The sequence below is a fragment of the Sciurus vulgaris genome (genome assembly GCF_902686455.1).
Source record: "Sciurus vulgaris genome assembly, chromosome: 1".
NCBI lineage: Eukaryota > Metazoa > Chordata > Mammalia > Rodentia > Sciuridae > Sciurus > Sciurus vulgaris.
The window spans coordinates 180,260,010-180,283,272 of NC_136461.1; the positions used below are offsets into that span (position 1 = coordinate 180,260,010).

At 30.9% G+C, this 23,263-nt stretch overlaps 1 protein-coding gene across 7 annotated transcripts in view; it reads left to right on the forward strand.

The window, feature by feature from the left end:
* OXR1 (oxidation resistance 1) overlaps positions 1–23,263 on the forward strand; it is a 431,786-nt gene that overhangs the window by 379,907 nt on the left and 28,616 nt on the right. For all 7 annotated transcript variants that reach the window (XM_079105185.1, XM_079105187.1, XM_079105190.1 and 4 more), the window contains 4 exons: positions 7,015–7,199; positions 10,021–10,781; positions 13,891–14,059; positions 17,045–17,207. In XM_079105185.1, coding sequence (XP_078961311.1) covers positions 7,015–7,199; positions 10,021–10,781; positions 13,891–14,059; positions 17,045–17,207 — 1,278 coding nt within the window. The remainder of the gene's footprint in view (positions 1–7,014; positions 7,200–10,020; positions 10,782–13,890; positions 14,060–17,044; positions 17,208–23,263) is intronic.

Sequence of the window (23,263 nt, forward strand, 5' to 3'; positions counted from 1 at the left end):
CTATTTTTTTTCTTCTAGTAGGTGCAGGGTTTCTGGTCTAATACCTAGGTCTTTGATCCATTTTGAGTTGAATTTTGTGCAAGGTGAGAGATAGGGGTTAAATTTTATTCTCCTACATATGGATTTCCAGTTTTCCCAACATCATTTGTTGAAGAGTCTGTCATTTCTCCAATGTATGCTTTTGTGCCTTTGTCTCGTATGAGATTTACTGTATTTATGTGGGTTTGTCTCTGTGTTTTCTATCCCGTTCATCTTCCTGCCTGTTTTGGTGCCAGTACTATGCTGTTTTTGTTACTATAGCTCTGTAGTATAATTTAAGATCTGGTTTTGTATGTCTCCTGTTCTGCTTTTCTAGCTAATGATTGCTTTGAGTATTCTAGGCCTCTTATTTTTCCAGTGAATTTCATGACTACATTGTCTATTTCTAGAAAAATGTCATTGAAATTTAAATGGTAATTGCATTGAATCTGTCACACTTTGATAGTGTGGCCATTTTGACAATATTAATTCTGCCTGTCCAAGAACATGGGAGATCTATCCATCTTCTAATGTCTTCTTCAGTTTTTTTCCTTTAGTGTTCTGTAATTTTCATTGTAGAGATCTTTTACCTGTTTTGTTAGATTGTCGGTGTTTTAAGCAGATAACCTCAACAATTGAGCCCACCATAATAGCAATAGGAGAAGATGGCTACAAAAGTATTAGGGTACTATATATGTACTGCAGTTAATTTTATACTCATGATTTAATGCTGCATCTTTCCATTTTTCTTCAGTACAAATGGTGCTGTGTATTATTTGTTAAGCATTTATGTAAATTTTGGTAAAATTTTAACTCTTATAAGGTTCCTGTATATTGTAGTAGTAAATAATAGACTATTATATTCAAATATTTTATGCATTCATGATATAGTTGTTCTTAATTTTTTGGTATCTAGACTACACAGTTCATCTGCAAGTCTTTTCAAATTATCATGAATCGCCAAAAAAAATTTTCTCATAAGAGAATTTCGAAGTTCAGACTTGTGATGTTAAGGGACAACTGTACTTTCATGCCTTTCCCCACAACCTGTGTGCTGTTATTGTTCTACCTTATATTTCTACTTGTTTTAAACTCCAAGTGCATTGTTATATTTGCTTTAAAAAGTTAATTTAAAAAATAAGGAAAAATCTATTATATCTATCCACTTATTTTTCGTTCTCTGTGCTTTTCATCCCTTTAAATAGATCTAGATTTTAGTCTGGTATCATTTTTCCTTGTACCTGAGGACTTCTTTTAAATTTTTTATGGTGCAATTCAACTGGTGATAAATTTTTTTCAGTGTTTGAATGTCTAAAAAAAGTGTTTTCTCTTTTTTAAAATGATACTATCATATTTATGCATCTTTTCAAAATTGAGTGTATATAAACCTTTTTAAAAAAAGAATTTAGTCCATTTATTTTCTGCAACTGTATCCTTTTTTGTCCTGTTGATTTTTAAAAAAATTAATATACTATTTTGTAGAGCAATGCCCTCCCCTCAGTTTCCTCTATTATTAACATCTTGTTTTTGTGTGCTATATTTATTAAAATTGATGAACTAGTAATTATGAAGTCCATAGTCTACAGGATTGAGTCTTGTGTTCTGCACATTCTATAGGCTTTTACAAATGTATAATGACATGTATCCACCATTGCCATATTACAGAGTAGTTTCATTGCTCTGAAAATCCCCTGTGTGTCATCTATTTATCCCTCCTTCTCTTTATTCCCCATGAACCCCTAGTAACTATCTTTTTACCATCTCCGTAGTTTTGTCTTTTATAGGGTGCCATGTATTTGAAATTAAATAATATGATTGTAGGATTTCAGATTGACTTCTTAGCCAATACTTAGCAAGATGCATTTAAGATTCCTCCTTGTCTTTTTCAGCTTGACATTACATTTCTTTTTATTGCTGAATAACATTCCATTGTGCTGTTATATTACAGTTTATTTATCCATTTTCCCTATTAAAGAACATCCTAGTTGCTTCCAAGTTTTACACTTATGAATAAAGCTGTTGTAATTAATTGTTCATGTGCCAATTTCTATAGATGTAATATTGTACCTGATTTGGGTTAATGCCAAGGAACATGACTGCAGGATGGTATAAGATTATGTTTAGCTTAGTTAGAAATTGTTGAACTGTCTTCTAGTGGGCCTGTACCATTTTGTATCCTATGAATGGGGGAATTCCTATTGCTCTACATCTTTTCCACATTCAGTGTTTTTAGTTATTTTAGATTTTAGTCATACTAAAAGACCTGTAGCATGTATTTCTCTATATTAGCTCATCATCAATGGGAATTCCATATGGCATATCATGTTAAGCATTTTCTTACATGCTTCTTTGCTTTTCCAGATGTATTCTTTGGCATTTATTTTTGGAAGATACTATAAGTACAGAATTTTAGGTTGACAAGGTTTTCTTTTTCTTTCAGAACTTTAAAGTTAGAATTCTGCTATTTTCTGGCTTGCAGTTTTCCAAAGAGAAGTCTTCTTTGTTTCTATATTTGGTATTTTGTGAAAGAAACTTTGTATTTTCTCTTTGATTATACATAAAATGTTCTCTTTATTACTAATTTTGAACAATTTGATTATGATATGTCTTTTTTCATATTTATTTTGTTTTGGCTTAATTTAGCTTCTGGTAATGTGTGGATTTGTAGCTTATGTCAGATTTGGAAATATTTTTGGCTATATTTCTTCAAATATCTTTTCCATCTTTTCCCTTCTTTGAGAACTCCAATTAGGCACTGTTTTCTCAGAGGTCCCTGAAACTCTTTTCACATCTTTCCTGTCTTTTCATTTGTATAATTTTAATTGCTATATATTTTTCTCCCTACATTACTGGGGATTAAATCTCCCATATCTCCCACCCTTTTTATTGTTTATTTTGAGGCAGGATATTGCTAAGTGACTGACCTCCAATTTGGGATCTGCCGCCTTAGCCTCCTGAGTTGCTGGTATTACAGATGTACACCACTGTACCCAGCCTAATTGCTCTATCTTAAAATTAACTAATATTTTTCTAACAATGTATAATCTGTTATTATTTCTATCCAAAGTAATTTTCATCTCAACCTTATAATTCTTATCTCTAAGTCTAAACGAGATCACATATTTTCCATATCCCCACCATTCCACATGCACCATTGTTTTTCTCTATTCTAGAATATCATTAGAATAATTGTTCTAATATTTTTCCTACTAATTTTTTTTCTTTTCTCTCTTTCACTTCAGGATCTGTTTCTCTTAATTGATTTTTCTTTTCATTGTGGGTCATTTTTTTTTTTTTCTATTTCTTTCCATGACTATTTTTTTTTTTTTAATTTTGTTGAATTTTGGATTCATTTGTATTCCTGTACATATTTTTGTACTTTTTCTGAACATGGTTAATTCTTGTAAACAATCCTATCCTGCTCTATTTTAAAGTTCTTTTGTTGTTTGTTTTTTTAGCTAACACCTCTGCAGTCTTAAATGTGTAACTAATTTTCCCCCTTATTGAGACACTACCCTTCAGAATATTCTGAGACCCTGTATATACAAAGCTTCCCCGCGTCCCCGCTCTGGTTAAGGAGGATATGAAGTATTCCTGACTCTGTGGACTCTGGGGGTTGTGTTTGCTTCTTTTGAGTGCACCTTTCTCATCCTTGGGTAGTTGCTCTATGCATAGTTAGTAATAAGTACTTGTTCAAAAGCTTGAAGGGACTTGACTTGAAGCAGAAGTTAATTTGCAAGTATCTGAATAAAAAAGATAAAGTCACTGGCAGGATTAAGAATAGCCAAAATAGTCTGCATCTTGATGTTTTTGTAATGTAATCTCTTGTGGAGTCTGGATCTGCTTATTATAATGCATAGAGGAAAGTAAGCATGATGTTATTTATCTTGCAATTTGTCATTTCTTTCATCTTCCTACAGATTATAGTAAACTTATTCACATAAAATAATGGAAATTTATCAAAATAACTATCATGATTAAATTATTGTGGACTTAAAAAAAATCAGTGTACACTTTTCTGTTTACTGGGATGGGTTCCTAAATCATAGTCTTTTTATCTTTTAGTATTTATAGAATTATTATAAATGGTAACTTTTTTCTTGTAGGTAGACTTTTTATTCTAATAGAAATAATTTCTCCTTAAAAGATTAGCCAGGGAGTTACACATAAGGAAGTGAAAAATTGTCAATACTACAGAGTAATCTGAAGTTTATAAAAGTCATGTGTATCAAAAAGATACTTAATTGGAAATTTCTTGCTCACAAATCTTAATATCATGCTGATGAATGAATGCCAGGGATTTTGAAACAGTATTTTAAAACTGATTGAAAGGGAATGCATTTGTGTGAGTTTATGATTTTAGACTAGATCTTGGTCAAATGAATTTCATGTTACTTTCTTGAGAGAGTTTTATGAATTGTATGCTGCAGAAATGTTTCTCATGGTTAACTCTTGATTTATATAGAAAGACATGTGACAGATTGCCTCAAAAAGCCCCAACTACATGGAAACCTTGATTATGTAGCCAAGGGAAGAAAGCTTGAAGAATTCATCAGTGCATGCTTTTAGTAATAGCCATATAAGTGTGGATTCCTGAAAATTTATCTTTAGCAGATTGATTCATCTAGTGAGAAAGGGGATCAAACCCCTTCTAATCTAAAAAGTAGAAGCACAGTTTTTGAGAGTAGTAATTATGTGCATGGACAATTAAAAGAATTATCATTACACTGGGCCTTTTATTGTAGTGTAGCTAGTTAGCATTATCTTTGTGAAAGTGCCCTTAAGATGAAAGATAAATTTAATGGTATGCTAGTGAACCAAATAATTGGATAAAATCAGTGAATATAAAATTAAGAATGACCTAAAATTTTTGAGAGAGTCTGAAATTTGATTTAGTTTTGGTTGATTGCTTGGTTTCATTTCTGAAATAATTTAATTTACAGAAGGTAAGAGAAAAGAAGCTATGAAACATTAGAAAACTTTAAGGCTTTTTACATTTTACTGTAGTCTTGATCATCTGTTCCTTGGGTATACCTTGCAATATAAATGGTTCCTCCAACATACTTTACTATCTCTAATTGACTTGAGTCAGCATGTGCTCCAAAACTACAAATTAATGTATATGAATCTAAATAAAATATTTATCAAAAGTAAATAAGCTAGGCGAAGTGGGGCACGCCTGTAATTTCAGTGGCTTGGGAGACTGAGGCAGGAGGATTGAGAGTTCAAAGCCAGCCTCAGCAAAAGCGAGGCAGTAAGCAACTCAGTGAGACCCTGTCTCTAAATAAAATACAAAATAGGACTAAGGATGTGGTTTAGTGGTTGAGTGCTCCTGAATTCAATCCCTGGTACCCCCCTCAGCCCCCCCCAAAAAATTAAATAATCTGTGTTTTATATAAAATTACTGATTACTTAGGTGGTTCATGGCCTGGACTAAAAGAAGTGCTATTTAGTTTCAGTTTGATCCCTTTTATCCTCCAAAATGTGTCCGCACATTCTCTTCTCTACAATATTACATGCAGTTACTATAAATGATAATGAATGAAAAAATATCTAATTATCTTTAATATATACAGTCACTTCCCCCCCACACTTGTTCTTGGATGACCATATTCAGTAGTATTTTTTGTTGTTGTATGATTTTTTTTTCTTAGTTTTGCACTGGTCATTCTTAATGACAGTGTTTCAGTGTTTTCCATAATTTAATTTTTATGTCCTTAAAGTTAAGTCAGGTAAGATCAAAGAACTGAATATGGACTTGGAAGAAGGGTATGATACTAAATCAACCAAGATTTGTTTTTCTTTTCCTTAATAGCTCAGAATAAAGGAAGACAACCTTGAAGTAACTGTAGGATTTTTAGATTCTTTCTGGCTCTTCAATTTTACTCATATAGACTACAATAGAATGAAAGTTTAAAAATATATAGGAATAAAGAATATTTCATACTCGATTTGGAGTGATTGTTGTTTGTAACTCATATGCCAAAAGAATATAGTAAAAATTTCAGACTATCTAGATTTTGAATTTTGCTTGTTTAGGACAACTTGTCTTGTTTCTCTCAGTCTTAGGCTTCCTGTCAATCTAATAGAAATGATTCTACCCATCAGAACTATGATTATGAAGATCAAATGAACAACATGTATATGAAGTGTGATACATATGAAGTATTTGATAAATATTGTTAACTAACATTAATGGGATCAACTGCCTATGAACCTTAGTTTATAAAAAGAGGGTATACTGCAGATTTATAGCAGTGTTTATATAAATGCATTTGAAATTTCATATCATTTCATGGTGAAATTAAAAATAATTGTTGTGTACTTTAGAGGTCATCAATTTACCTAATTTTATAAGTGAAGAAATAGACCCAAAGCCACTGCTTCCCAAGGTTACATAACTTGGAAGTAACAGAATCAAGAGAAAGACAGTGTTTTTTTTTTTTAAAGATAATTTAAAGAAATTATGTTCTTTGTTTTTTATAGTGGATTAAACTGTCACATGATTTGATAGCATCTGCACTGTATACATTAAACTATATTTGGTACTTGCAGTGAGGGAATAGCACAGGAAGAAATATTAATATTAAGGTTAAACATAGCCTTGTGCCTTGAAGGACTTTACAGTCCCTTCTTACATTACTGAAATTATTTTTTCTGATACAAAATAATACAGTATTTTGCTGAGTTTGCAGAATTAATTCCTGGCTTGATTATTTTATGTGGAGTATATTCTTTGTATTCTACCTCTGTTAAAGGGCAGAATTTATTGGGAAAAATGGATAGTCATTTAAAATGCCTTCATGAGATTTCCATAGTCTTGAGTCATATATATGATTCCATTTGTGTGTGTGTGTGTGTGTGTGTGTAAGAGAGAGAGAGAGAGAGAGAGAGAGAGAGAGATAGCCTAATGTCATAAGACAATTAACATTGCTAGAATACTTTCTGAAATTTTAAACTTTGAAAATTAAATGTTATTTTCTTTTTTCATATTAGGGTACAGTCAGTGGTGTGCTGCTAGTTACTCCAAATAATATAATGTTTGATCCACATAAAAATGACCCTTTGGTTCAAGAGAATGGCTGTGAGGAATATGGCATCATGTGTCCAATGGAAGAGGTGATGTCAGCTGCAATGTACAAAGAAATTTTGGATAGCAAAATAAAGGAATCCTTACCCATGTAAGAAAGGAATTTTTGCTCACTTACATTTTTTTTTACCTCTAGATAGTGAATTCTGTTCTAATACTCTTAACAATATTTAATAGTTTTTATACCTACTTTTCATTTTATCAGTAATGAAACAAAAATATGTATAATATTAAAACTATTATTCTTAACCATGAATAGTTAGGAATTATGTTAGATTTATGTTTGTATATTTGATCAGAGAGGCAAATATTTGAAAAGTTACCTATAGTACTCATTTCATTTAATGTTTATCAGTTCTTTTTATTTAGGTGCAGTATCTAGAATTCTAACTTACCTCTGTGAGTAATCATTGTTAGAGATAGTTTTTAAATTTTCTTCAAAAGGCCAGAAGTGAGTGAGTCAGGTGCAAGATATGGGAGAGGCCATGTGAATAGAGACCGGACATTGCTATAATCAGAACAGTTTTATATTTTAACAATAATTTGTTTGTTTGTACTCTTCTACCACACAAAAATATAAAATATGAAGGAGAAAACTTAAAAGTTGGATTAATAGGAAACATCAGCCTTGTAATATACTGTTCAAGGGATTTGTGTATATCGAAAACATGGGGGTGACCTAGCCTTTGAAAGTAATAGGCTGACTGAATTAGTGACCAGAGAGAAAAAGAGGAACAAGAAATAAAAGGAGATGATGATAAAATATAGGACTATAGACAAAAAAGGAGAAATGAAGAGGAAAACATTTAATAGAAAAGAACCTCTCTGTAGTTCCATGTCTTTGGCAACGGTTTGAAAACTGGCTTCACTTTAACTAATACTGATATTTCCATTCCTTTATGAACTCACAGGGGTGATGCTGGCTGTTTCAAAATTAGCTCTTGGGCAGAACAATTTACAAAGGAGAAAATAGCAATTATTTTTATCTCTGAGTAAGACTACACAAGTTGTTAGGATATGTGTGATAGAATTAAAAATGTCTTGGAAAATTCACTATCAATATACCTTCTAAACCACATGTATTATTTTGGCTTGATAAATTAATCTTTATAGACACAGATAATTCCTAGAAGGTGTCATTATCCTCTGCTATTAGTTATGTTTGTAGATCATTATTCAAAGTCACATTCAGCAAATAAGGATTATTGAGGGTGGGTGGCAGAATGAAACAGGAGAAAATGTGAAGAATAGATTCAAAGAGAAAGAGGAAGGTTATATCTGGGGATATGCAATAATTGGCGAGATTCTTTGTTGCCGTACTTTCCATTTGTTTTATAATACTTCAGGATTATCTCATTCTGAACAATCTGCCCAATCTACAAGGATGTTCACTCTCTTTTTTCCTTTTAATTCACTGTTTTGTCATTTGGAGTATGACCTGAAAAAACTATGCATTAAATTCAAACATTTTTTTAAAAGTTCCTCAGAAAAGAAGTATCCTTAAATTTGCCATATAGGTTAATAAAACAGAATATTTGGCACCAGTCAGGTAAATAAAGCGTGACACTATTTTCAGAATAATGTCATATGTAGCAAATATGGGTTGAAAGATTTGTCTTTTTTTTTTTAATACTGTCTGGAAAGTTGATTTCAAAGATACTGTCTGAAACTGTATTTGAAAAGTAGCAGCATCATTGGCATAAATGTTTAGTCTTTAAACATGTTAACTCTGAAGAGTATAGCACTTAACCTAAATGTATTTACTATTAGGTTCTTATTTTTATCTCTTACCTGAGAGTCTCATATAATTCTGTTAAATGTACCAATAAGATTTCTCAAAACTTGTGTCTAGTTCCAAGATCTTATAGATGCAGTTTAAGTGAAACACCAGTAGATGACACTATTGTGTATTAAATAACACAAATTAGATGCTTGTTTCTTAAAAGGTGACTCTAGTACAACAGAGGCAGAGATATAAATTGAACTTCAACTAAATAATATTTTTAATTTTACCCATCCTAGTTATAAAAATTATACAGACTTAAAAGATAATTTGATAAATGCAAGAAAGCAGAATGAGATAAAAAGTTGCTCAGCTTTATCATCCACTGAAAGAACTATTTTTCTGTTGTCTTTCTAGTCTTTTCCATGTTTTTACATTGTTCTCCAACTGTATATTTTTAAATGTTAATACCGTATCCACTAAGAACTCAAGTTTCCATTTACCACAAGATATTTATAACCATCAATCTCCATTTCATGAAACAGATGTTACTTACTTTTTTCCAGAACTTAAACTATAACCCTTGAACATTAAGTGTTTAGCCAAATGGCAATAAGTAAAACTAGACCCAGTTATGAACCTTTCATTTATCTAACATCTAAATTATTTACCTGAACAAGTTCTCTTTCAACTGCTATTTAGAGTTATTAGCTTGAAGATTTCCTGAAAATAGTTGCCTCAGTTCTGTTGAGGTGGTTTTAAACCTTCCATTTGAGCCTTATATTTTAATTTAATCTCTATTTGAATGTAAACAAGAGCTGTGTGTATATAACAAATCAGATGTATTCTTACTTTATTAAAAGATTTAGCATTTTAATTGAAAACTTTTTGAAGCTTATTTTCTGTATTCCATCAATGAGTAAATATTAGTTTAAAATTATAGCTTCATCCAGAGTAATGCTATCAAACTTTCTTTGATTACTTGCAAGGAAATCTTACATTATTGTTTTTCAAATCTTAAGCAGTTGATGAAAAATTCTCTTTATGAGTAAATCAAATTTTTGTATTCTGTTGAGATGTATATTTTATCTTCTTTGAAAAACTTCTTCAGTGTTATTAATTATTCAGTTAGTGGAAAATAAAAGACAGTTTTTAAAGTCTCATAATTTTTAACTTTGTTTAATGACAGAGAACTAGATCAGTTATCAGGAAAGGACTTCTGCCATTCAAAGAAAACAGGAATTAATACTGAGGAAATGGACTCAAGAATCCGTGATGCAGGTAATGATAGTGCCAGCACTGCTCCTCGGAGTACTGAGGAGTCTCTTTCTGAAGATGTGTTCACGGAATCAGAACTCTCTCCTATACGAGAGGAGCTTATTTCTTCAGATCAGCTGCGACATGATAAGTCATCTGGTGCGTCATCAGAATCTGTGCAAACTGTCCATCAGATTGAAGTAGAATGTTTAACAGCCAAATCAGAGTCTACTAATACTCTTGGTCATTCAAAATCCAATACTGAACATTCTACAAATGAAGTTGGGGCTTTATCTCATGAAACTGATTTAAATAATCTTGAGATGTCCACTAAGGGAGATAAAGTTACAGATGACCTTCAAGAATTATCAGTCCTTAAAGAACAAAGCACAAGTATAAAAGGTCACGTAACCGAGGATGTTTTTCGTCATGAGAATTCACTGCACCAAGAAGAGGGTGGAAAAGAAAATATGCCTTATGGAGAAACAACAGAATTTAAACAAAAGCAAATTGTTGACAAAGGCAAACAAGGAAAGGAGCAAAATCAGGACTCAGAGACAGAGGTAGAAGAGTTACGCAAACTGTGGAAAACTCATACCATGCAACAAATGAAAGAGCAAAGGGAAAATATTCAACAGGTGTCACAGAAAGAAATCAAGCATAAAATTATATCTGCTGATGGGCATATAGAAGGTAAGCATTAAGGAGCTTATGAAGTTAGTTCATTTTATTGCACGTTGTCTCTTCTTCTTACTCAAACACTGCTATCTGAGGCCAGTCTGAAAAGATAATCAAGTAGCCCTTGATTGACTTTACTCTGGAGACAAATTTTAGTATCTGCTGTCTTTTTTTATCCCACAGATACAGGTACACAAAATGAGAATCTTTTGTACCATGTTTTAACATTATTGACTGCATTCTCTCTTTCTTAATCACTTTGTTTTTTGGAAGTGCACAAAAGCTTTGTAATAACTTTATTCCATATTCTCTTTTAGTTCTTAGTATGTCTTTTATCATTACACATATATTTTAGTTGGAATTTATTCTTACCAAAGTTGTAATCTCATCTTTCTTTTAAAAAGTACAATTGGGTATAAAAAAATCTATTCCGAGAAGTTTTCCAAGTGTCCAGAAGTTTAATCATCATCCTATTAAATGTTTTCCTTAAAAAAAAAAAAAAAACAGGATAAATTAAAACATACTCTCTTTCAGTTCTGTTTTTTGGTACTATATATTTATGAAAATTACAAAACAGTCTCCTAATATACTATGTTTATACTTAATGCATTATGGGTTAAATGGGCTACAAATTCAGCTAACAGCAAATATTTCTAGTTTTAATTAATCCCATTGAAATACTGATCCCAGATCAATGAATTTACATATATTATTTGAAATTTTGCTAAAATATACATGAAGTAAAATTTACCATTTTAACTGTTTTTTGATTGTGGTAAAATATACATAAGATTTACTATTTTAACCATTTTTTAGTCTGCAGTTTAGTGACATTAGGCACATTCATACTGTTGCAAATCCATCATCAGCATCCATTTCCAGAACATTTCATCTTCCCAAACTGAAACTCTACCTACTAAATATAGTAAATGGCCATTCTCACCTTCTCATAACTGTTGGCTACCACAGTTCTACTTTCTTACTTCACTCTACTTTTGACTACTCTAGGTACTTCATTTAAGTGAAATCATGCAATATTTATTTTTTTGTGTCTGGATCATTTGACTTAGCAGAATGCCTTAAACATTCATGTATGTTAGAGCATATGTTAGAACTCTCTACCTTTAAAGCTTAGTAATTAGTATTCAATTGTGTGTTTATGCCAGATTCTGTTTATCAACTTGGGTTATATCTTCCTTTTAGCCATTTTGAATAACATTTCTGTGAAAATTGGTGTACAAATATCTGTTTGAGTCTCCTTTTGTTTTTTTGGAGCATATACCCAGAAATGAATTTACTGGATCATATGAACTCTGTGTTTAATTCTTTGTAGAACCACCTATTTTTCATAGAGGCTACACCATTTTATGTTCCCACTCACAGTGCATAATGATTTGTTTCAGTTTTTAAAATACTGAATATTCCTTGCATCATATAGTTGAGATACCCTAAAGACCTAAGGATTATATTTATTAGAATATTAAAAAATACATTTAGTTGAAGGATGTTCTGTAAAAGATTGACTAAAATCAGGGATTATTTCCTCCTCTATAATATTTTTATTTAGAAATAATATTTATTAAGGAATATATGTGACACATATAGGAAGCTATTAGACAATTTATAAAAATTACTTGGGATTTATCACCAAGAGATGATCATTAACATTTGGCATATTTGTCTCTCTTAGCAATCTTTATATGTATTTATATGCTTATGTGTGTGTGCATAATGTTGATGTCTATATGTATCTATACATATAGATTTCTTTATTTGAAATCAGGATTACACTATATATATAGTATTGTATCCTGCATTTTTCACTTGACATTTTTGTCATGAATATTTCTATGTTATAATTCTTCAAAAACATGGTTTTAATAGCCGTATGGTTTATTCAACCACTTCCATATTGTTAAGACACTCAGTTATTATTAGCAATTTATATTAAGACATTTACTGTCTTTGGTGTAAATTTGCTTATGTGAATATCTTTATTTGAATATCTTTATATCCGATTTTTGCTATATTTTGAAGCCTTTGAAAAAGATAAAATAATGGGTTCTGTTGAATAGTAATAATCTGTTAATAGGATTGTTGTGGGGATTAGGATAATTAATGGAGAAGATCCTTTTATAACCAGATGGATACTAAAAGGAAAAAAATTGGTAGGTGTTCATAGAATCTGTGGAAGGTTGCCATTTGTTTTCTTTTTTGTATCATGAAATTAGTTTTAAATATTTTAAGTAATTTGATACTCTACAATAGGGAAATATTAAAAGTTTTTGATTTTTTGACTTTGTAATAAAACTATATAATAAATACAACCTGAGAAATACAACTGTGGGAAGAATACTTATAGTTCCTCCTTCTAACCAGATGTAAATATTGAGGCTCAAATAGATTATGTACTTCATACAATAGTACACCGAAGAAAAACCACGTACTTTGTGTAGTTGTACACACAAAAAAAGCCAAAAGGTACCCAAATCTGTGTAAGTGCACTGTCCTTCACAGTATGGTGCCTTAGCAAGCTAATTAATGTTCAGATTCCTGATTAATGCAGATACTTTATATTTGCGTATTTGGTAGGGAAAGTTAAAGATTATTCAGGCTTTATTAACTGTCCAAATAATGACTGAATCTAGCATATTGTTAATTGTTTTATCACACTTCATATGTATGTAAAAGCTTCAAAAACTTATTCAACTTTTGTCTATAATATTAAAGTCTGAAAAAATTCTGCAAACTTATTTAGATGCCATTCTAAAGACTAATAGAATATATGCAAGAAATTATAAATGTATATGTAATTACTTTTGCATAGCAGTTATAAACAAAAATTAAGAATTTCCTGAAGTTTTGCATTTCCATAAACATAATTTCACTTTATTAACTCGGTATTGCTGTATCTGTGATTTTAACTTAATTGGGGAAAAAAATACAAGTTACTTAAGTTAATTCAACTGAATAACAGGTCTTCTGCTAGTGCATTTTGAATATTGGGCAACAGTAAAATGAGTTTTTATTCTGTAATTAGTCTGAAGTTGGAAGGTAAAATTACTTAATCTAAGTTACGTGATACATGAGGGTTGAATAAATAATATTTGGCTCTCACTTCTAGGTTCTGCACTTTTAAAGGAAAAGAGAAGACATAGATTACATAAGTTTTTATGTCTCAGAGTTGGAAAACCAATGAGGAAAACATTTGTGTCCCAAGCAAGTGCTACAATGCAACAGTATGCACAAAGAGATAAGAAACACGAATATTGGTTTGCAGTGCCACAAGAAAGGTAAGTAGAATAACATAAAAACAAAAGCTTGAAAACATTGATTTCATGAATTAAATTTATTTTGTATACCACAATAGCAGTGATAATGTACTGTGAAAAGTACAGTTTCTAATTAAAAGTTTACATTTAGGCTATTTAAAGTCATTTAACTCCTGCTTTATACACTTTATCCCATTTTAAATTAGGTCTTTGGACTTTATTGTAAAAAATTGTGACTATGTACCCAGTTTTAGTGGCAAAATAAGTGTTCTTTAAAATATCTTAGACATGAAGGTTCATCAGAATTTACTGATGTGGCCTTTACCTGAAAGCAAATAATGATCTAGAATTAGAATCCCTTTATTGAAATTGCCTCAAATATATTGAATATTTTCTATATACATGACACTAAACTAGCTACTAAAAGGATATGGTGATTTTCAAGCTGTTTTATGTTCATTAGAGCACAGTGAATTTCTTCATTATAAATTTAAATAATTAAAAATATGTCTGGGGCTGGGGTTGTAGCTCAGTGGTAGAGTGTTTGTCTAGCATGTGTGAGGCACAGGGTTTGATTCTCAGCACCATATATAAATAAATAAGTAAATAAATAAAAGAAAGGTCCATCAACAACTTAAAAAATATATTTTTTTAGAAAAAGTATGTCTGTTAGTGAGTAGTAAATATTGATATTTTAAGTTAAACTGTTAAGTTCATATTTTAAATACTATATATCCAATAGAAACTAAACATCCTAATAGTTTGCCATTTGTTATAATCCACTTAAAAACCCTTATGGGGGCTGGGCATATAGCTCAGTTTGTAGAGTGCTTGCCTGTCAAGCACAAGGCCCTGGGTTCAATACTCAGCACCACAAAAAAAAAAAAAAAAAAAAAACCTTACATACTCTTCTTTAATTAGTTAAAAATTGCATCATTATTTTTTAGCTTTAAATTTGTATTTTCCATTTTGCTGCCTCACAAAATCTCTTATGAGGTATTTTTATCCTTTGTTGTTATTCTTTGCAATGAACTACATATACTTAGGCATTTACATATCTGCATATATGTATACTGAAATTGCATTTATTTTATAACTTTCCATTACTGCTTTCAAAATAATAAAAGGCATAAGGTTTTACCCTACTTGGAAGCTTAGAAGTTAGTCTGCTTTGGTTTGATGCATCATGACAGAAAATACAGTCACAGCAATTGCAGTAATCAGACATCTATTGATGAAGATTGTTCATTGAAAGGATGTGGAAGGATTCAGCATCGGTTCTTCCCTTTTTTATTTTTCTTCCAAGTACTAAAAAGAAGCTTTGTTTATGTAAAAGTCACTAACACTGGAGTATTTTTATTTATAATGTCATTCAGTTCTTTCAAGTTATTTCTATTATGTTCCAAAAATTACTTCATCATACTTTATCACAATCAGTTTTAGTGATCAAGCGTGAGCAACTCCATTGAAAACTCCTTCAGTTTCGTGGAAATCAGTGGATTAGAAACAACTGGGTGTACAGAAGGAATTATTACCTAGTCTTATAATACTCCATGCTTCAATACCAGCCTCGGGAATCCTGGAAGTGTTTATGCTTTAAGGCATATACCATTGTAAAAGTCTAAATGGATGATGATATGCCTTTCTTTTACAAATTAGAAAAAGCATTTTAGCAAAAACAGAGAACAGGGAAATCTGTACACTCTGTTTATTGTATAGTTCCTAGGCAGATTAGTATGAGAAGAGCGAAATAAAAGTTAAAGAAATTAATTTCCTTAGAACTATCTTAAGTGTCCCTGTATTTCTTAGAAAAGCCTACGTGTTGCTTTGAATAGTACTGCTTTTTTGGGTTACAATGATAAAGTTCTGCCTGTTTCCCTTACCCCCCACCAAATATACAGAACAATGAGTATGCCTTCAACAAAATGTGGTTACAGTAAATAAACTTTATGGTATGTTTCATATAATTCTTGAATAATTAAAAGGGATAGACCAGATAATCAAATTTGCTCATCATATTGAAATGACTCCAATGAAAATTTTAATTACATTTAGTTATGCTAACATAAAAATTTAGTTTTTCTCTTTATTCTTGTTACATTTTAGTTTGTCCATGGAATTTTGTTTTAATATTGTCCTTGCATCTTGGCTAATGTTCATTAAAAATTAGTTTTACTAGAATTCTAAGCTTTATTATGAACAACTTAATGAAAATTGCTTTTGATAGGCACAAATTATCTGGAAGACAAAAAATGCACTTTTATATATTAAGTGTTACATGACAATTTTTAAAAAATCATTAGATTGAATATATAATTTCCATAATTATTTTTATTGATTGTTATATGTGAGTGGGAAGTTTTATAATCGATTTTCAGTTATTTATGCTAATTGAAGCCAAGAAAACACAGATACTTAAAATGCATATTTGACCTTTAAATGTGTTTCTTAAGAAATTCAACAGCCTGTTTTATTATAGGTAACAAAACATTGGAAAGGGGAACCAGAGATTCTAAAGACTAGATCTTCTATCCCTAAACCAATAATTAAGTATGTGTTCCTGATATAATTTAAAAGTTAAGGAGGACATTAATTTCTGTTAACTTGGAAAACTTCCATACAATATCCAGGTTTCAAAATAAGTAGCTAGTAAATTGTTTACTTGTATTTTAATCTTAGATCATTGTGTGAATTAGGTCAAAATTATAGATTCAAGTTTCTTTTCCATCACTAGTATCTTTAAGAAGGAAAAATATTACTATATCACATTCAAACTAGTCAAAAAGAATTCTCCTCAATGTAGTTTTTCAAAATAGCTTGACAGAATATAGCCAAAGAAATTGTTTTTAAGGTAATGTTTTTCCAATAGTGAACTTTTTATATGCAGCACAGTATATTTTGTATATATTTTAAGTCTTTGGATTTTATCAAGATATTTCACAAGTATAATTTTGTAACCTAATAGCACAGAATAGTAGTTATATTAATACTCCCTTTTTCTAACAGGACAGACCACTTATATGCCTTCTTCATTCAATGGAGTCCAGAAATATATGCAGAAGATACTGGTGAATATACTAGAGAACCTGGGTTTATAGTAGTAAAAAAGATTGAAGAGTCTGAAACAAATGAGGATTCTACTAGTCAAGCAGCAGCCAGAGAATGGGAGGTAAGAAGAAAAATATGAAGATTCCATTAATTTTTTTTTTTACTTTGTATGAATTTTTAACTATGGTAGTATTAAGTACAAGTGATCTTTATACAAAAGAGGAATTTTTTTTAAGGGTTGAGAATGAATCTGGCAGTAGCTTTTGTTACTTTGCTTTTGATTTAAAATACTGGAAGAGCAACCCAGCAGCAATAGATGATTTTATTCAGTGTATTTGAGAATATTTATTTTAGGAAGGAGTAATATTATATCAGAGAAGGAAATAATATTAACTGCTGTTCTGTTAATTTTTATTAAAACTTTTATTTCATATTTGATTCATTTTAATTTCATCTCCTGCATGGAGAAGGTATAACACTCATTGAACACATCCAGGCAAATTAGCGGTCTTTTCTAAGTTTCAGACCTAAGCATTATCTTGACATGAATTTATCAATAATAATGTTAGGGAGATAAGCTGGTGCTAATGTTATAAATAATATAAACATAATGTTTTTATGTGCTCAAATTTAATGAACTTACTTAATTGGCCACATAAATATTGATAAACTATGGAACTCCATTTAGATCAATCCATTAAAGTTAAATTATCTCATTTTATATGCCTTGACTTGGATGGTTGATAGGTTGACAATATCAGTTTTTCTTGTTGACTGAATTAATCTCCCCTTGAGATATTAGAAAATATAGAGCAGATGCTAAAATGTGATTTTTAAAGGAATTAGTTTTTGTTATCCATTTGGTTAATGTTTGTGGTTGTTTATGTGATATAAGTTTATTATGCATGAACATAACATGTATAATGATTGAAAGTATACATGGCATGTCTTGATTAAAAGTGAACTTGATTTTGAATATCTGTAGTTTCATTCTGTGTAGTATATACAGCATCCATTTCCACTCTTACTTCAATATAATAGAAGGAAAGAAGTGACATATATTGAGCATTTATTTTGGAATCTTTTAAAGCTTAAACCAACATTATTAATCTCTACACCAGAATATTCATATCCAGAATGACTTGAATGCCCATCTGCAGGAGAATGAATGGATAAATTTGGGAATATTAATAAAATTCCCAATAATATAGCAACAAAAAAGAAAGATTAGGAACAGGCAACAACGTGGATGAATCTCTCAGGCATACAAATAAAAGAGGCCAGGCACAAAAGAGTACATATTATGTAATTCCATTTAAATCAAGTTCAAAAGAGCAAAATTAGCTGAAAGGTCATCAGACTACTGGGGGTTGAGGGATGACTAAGGGGCAGGAGGGAACTTCATGGAGAGAGCACTAGAGATGATCCGTATCTTAATATGGTTGGCAATTTTGTTGGTTATTGCCTTATAAAAGTAAAAATCCCTGAATCATGTTTTTAAAGTTGACTTTAGGAGGCAATTAAAATAACTTCAAATTATGAAAAATCTATATTTGTACTAAGTAACTTACTATGGCCACCAACTGAGGAATTAGTCTGATTAAAGATGGAGTAGAACACGATAAAATAAATGAGAAAAATGTATTACCTAGCTAATTAAGATGTAGTGACAACTGGGATACGAAAAAGTTTCCAACTTGGATGGTGAGGTGGTGGGTGGTAATATTTCCAATCCAGTAAGTTTTTAGAGCTTTCTCTCAGTTAGGTTGGATCACTTAACTTTGGAAACAATAGCCTTCTGATATTTTGATTCAAAGCCAATTTTTCAGTTTCTATGGAAGACTTTGCAGATTATAATTTGTAGATTAAAAAAAAAATAGATGTCTCCTCACCTGTCCACAAACCAGTATTGGTTCAAATAAAAAGAAAGTGGAAGAGAGAAAAATTGATTTTGTTAACATTTTACTGCATTGTATAGAAATGTACTGCACTGTCCAATATGATAACCACTTGCCACTTGTGCTTATTGAGTACATCAAATGTGACTAATGCAAATAATAAAATAGATTATTTAAATGTAAAACTAATTCTTGATTTGGTTATTGATAACTTTTCTTAAAAGTTTGGAACAAATTGTATATGTCATCTACTTTTTCAACTATAAACTGTATGAAAGATAAATAAATTTAAATCTAAATAAGGTCAGATATTTCCTATAAAAGTTAAGTGTCTGAATTGAGATATGCTTAAGTGTAAAATATTGTATTTCCTTTAGATATAATAGCCACTGGCCACATATAACTATGGAATTGAAATGTGGACACTCTGAATTGAGATGTGCTCTAATATAAAATACACCCTGGATTTTAACATCTTAGAATTGAAAGAAAAATAATGTAAATATCTTATTTTGTGTTGATTAATGTTGAAATAATATTTTTGATATAATATTTTTTTAAATATTGCTAAAATTTCGTTTTTCAAATGCTGCTACATTTTTTAAAGTGGCATATGTATCTTACATATTTTTCAAATACAGTATAGATCTAGTTCCTTTTGAATACTAAATGTCAAAAAAAATTGTTAAACCAATGAACATTTTGTTTGAGTAAGAGAATAATTTTTAATGTTATTGTGACTTTTTAAACAAGGAATTTGGCTAGGGCACACATGCAAAATGCCAGTACTTCAAAATGTGCAGTCTTTTTTTTTTAAATAAATTTTACCTATACTATGGCTACCAACTCGGAAATTAGTCTGATTAAAGTAATTGCTCTATTCACATTTTACTCTTCTTCGGTTATACTTGGGAGATGTTTATTATCCCTGACTGCTATTCAGTGAGAAATATGTTTCTAACCAGAAATTTTTATACATTGACTAGGGAAAGTTTCATATTATTAAACTTACCTTTACCCAACATCCTTTCCATTCTCCCACTTGCAAAGTTGGGGTTATTAGGCAGGGATTTGTCAGTTTATACTACTGGATCCTCAGAGCTTAGAAGGCTATAAGTGTATCGTTCATTCTCAGATATTTATTGGACTAATGAATAAATTTGGGCATAGGTTAAAATAGAATATAAAGCTTCTCATCTTTCAAAATTGGTCTATATCCTAAAAACAAGTTCTTTTATCAGTTTTAGTGATTTTCTTATTATAAAGTCATAGACTACAGAAATTAGAAGTAACTGCCAGCTCAGCCTTTCTCTCATTTGACATTTTACACTATTGTTGTTCTACTTTAACATATCGTAGAGAATTTATTACCTCAAAGGGCAGTACTTTTCATTTTAGAACAATTCCCTTACAAAGTTCTTTGTTACAGTGACCTTAAGGAAATGCATCTTTGTAAATTTGGTCCATTTGTCTTTATCTTTCCTTCCAGGGCACATTAATTACAACAGAAAATTTTTCTGTGTACTATGATAATTAAAAATATTTATCTTTCCTTTTAATCTCCTTCTTCTATTATTTTCCTCAGAACTCCAACTGTCTAACTTCATTGATTCTTTCCATACCCAACATTGTCTTCCCCATTACCCTAAGGTGCGTCCAAGCATTCATAAAATATGGCATTCCAAATTACTAAAAGGTGCACTTGGGATAGCAAGAAATTTTCTTGTATTTAAGAGAACTTTAATTTTAAATTTGCAAATTGAAGGTCAGTTCTATTGAATATAATTAGAAAAAGCAGGAACTTAAGAATCAAAAGTATGAGATTAGCAAAGGAAAAAAAAATTAGAGATTTAAGTAGTGAACCCCAGAGAAAGGGGAGACCAGCAGAAACCTACACTTACCAAGAGAAAATATAGCCAAATTTTAGGTGATCAGGAATCAGAGCCCCTAGTGATACATCAGAATAGTTCCTGAGGATAAGGAAAAAGGATCTGTGAAACATTCTCCACATTACTGAAGCTCTGTAAAAGATTGATTTCCCTGTCCTTGTAGTTTCTCTGAGTACATATTGTAACAGTCCTTTGTTTTTTAAGAGAGTTTTGCCTGAATTAATTGCATCAACATGGCTGCTGAGAAAGGTTTTTTAAAAAATGAAGGCGCAAAATGACTAATGAAATCTTTCTTCATAATGAATCAAATTTCTGTATTTTTGATGCAACACCCAAAATAAATGGAATATGAATTGCATTCTGCTGTAATGGCGCTTAATAACCTCCCCCCCCCCCCACAACTGAGAAGGAACTGCTTATTCTAGAGTCTTTACTCTGATTTCTGCTAGTACCCAACTATAAGAAGTTAGGAAGTGGATCATGTGTGATAGGGATACTCTTTGTGAGAGGCTTTGTATTTTGTGAAAAACAGTACTTTTTGTTTTTTGATAGGGATTGTTTTTGTGTCTTTTCACTGAAAAGGCAAGTGGTCTAATGGCATTTCAGCTAAGTATCAGGCAGATCCTAAGGTACAATTAAGGAAAAATGCCTCTTGACAACTGTTGTTTCCTAATGATTGTGCTTTCATTTGATAAATATACAAAAATGAGAGATTTATAGTATAATGAATTTGCATATACCAATCACTCAGCTTTATCAATTTATTTCATCTCTTTTTATCCAGTTTACCTTTCTTCAAATGTCATAAAAATATTTGTAATAACCTTTTTTTGTAGTTTGTTTTTGAGTCCAGATCCAGTTAAGTTCTAAATATTGGAGTTAGTTAAAAAATTACCTCCAAAGTTCTCTAACTGTAGGTTTCCTGGCACTTCTTTGCCTTGCTTCTTTTTTTTTTTTTTTTTTTTTTTAATTTTAGTTTTTAAGAAATCAAATTTATCTTCTAGGATGTACTACCATCTACTGATTGTATCTCCATGATGTCTATTAACAGAAATTTTCTTTAATTTCTTAGATCTAGAACAAAACATTTAAGCATATGTTATCACCTTTATTTAACAGATAATACCTCTAAGTTTGTTTCTTTCTTAATTTGTCTAAAATTCTCCGAGTAGTAAATCATAGTGGTTGACCACTATTTTGCAGCCTGTGCTCTTTTCACCCCACCAAGTTCTCAACATTGTCAAAACCTTTTAACTATCTACAGGAGCTTTCAAAAAACTTATTGTTCAGTTAACACCTCAGACCAATTAAATTAGAATTATTGGTAGTGGGACCTCTTTAATTATAGTCTTTAAAGCCTTGTTGGTGATTATATTGTACAGTGAAATTGAAACAACCTCTCCACTAATCCATGCCACCATTTCAAGTGTTGAGTTAAACGTAAAAATACTAAGGCTGGGGCTGGGGAGATAGCTCAGCTGGTAGAGTGCTTGCCTTGCAAGCACAAGGCCCTGAGTTTGATCCCCAGTACTGCAAAAAAAAAAAAAAAAAAAAAATACTAAGGCTGTAGAAGAGTCTTTATTGATCATAATCAAGTCTCTATCATGTATGTTATATCAAATATTTTTCAAAATATTCCTTTTATTTGGGGCACTGCACCAAAAACAAATTCGGTTCACTATGGAGAAGTTTTTTTTTTCTTTAATTATTTTGTGCTTTGATTTTTTTTTTTTTTAACTCATTGTTATGGTTTGGATCTTGAAGTATTCCCAAAAAGCTTATGTATTAGGTAATACAGGAATGTTCAAAGGTGAAATTGTTAGATTATGAGAGCTGTACTCTCATCAGTGGATTAATCCACTTAATGGATTAATAATTTGAATGTACTACTGGGTGATAAATGTAGGCAGATGGGGCCTGGCTGGAGAATGTTGATCACTGGGAGATGTTCATTTGGGTATTTTATTTTGTCCCTGGATCCTCATGCTTTCTCTCAGTTTCATGGCTGCCATGAATTGAGCAGCTTTCCTTTGTAACACCCTTCCACTATGATGTTCTGCCTCTCCTCCGGCCCAGAGCAATGGAGTTGACCAACTATGGACTGAGATCTCTAAAACCATGAGCCTAAAACCACATTTCCTTCTCTCAAGCCATTCTTATCATGTATTTTGGTTGTAGCAATGAAAAGCTAATATACTAATTAAGTCCCAAGTTATCAATTCTGCGAGTGTTTCAATGAAATTGACATGAGTACATTAAAGTAAGTTGGAAATCATGATCTAGAGCTTATTTATATTATTAACTAATATTATTATAATACCATTGTATTCTTATTTTTATTATAAAATTATATTAAATATACTGTACTTACAGTATATTATTTAATTATA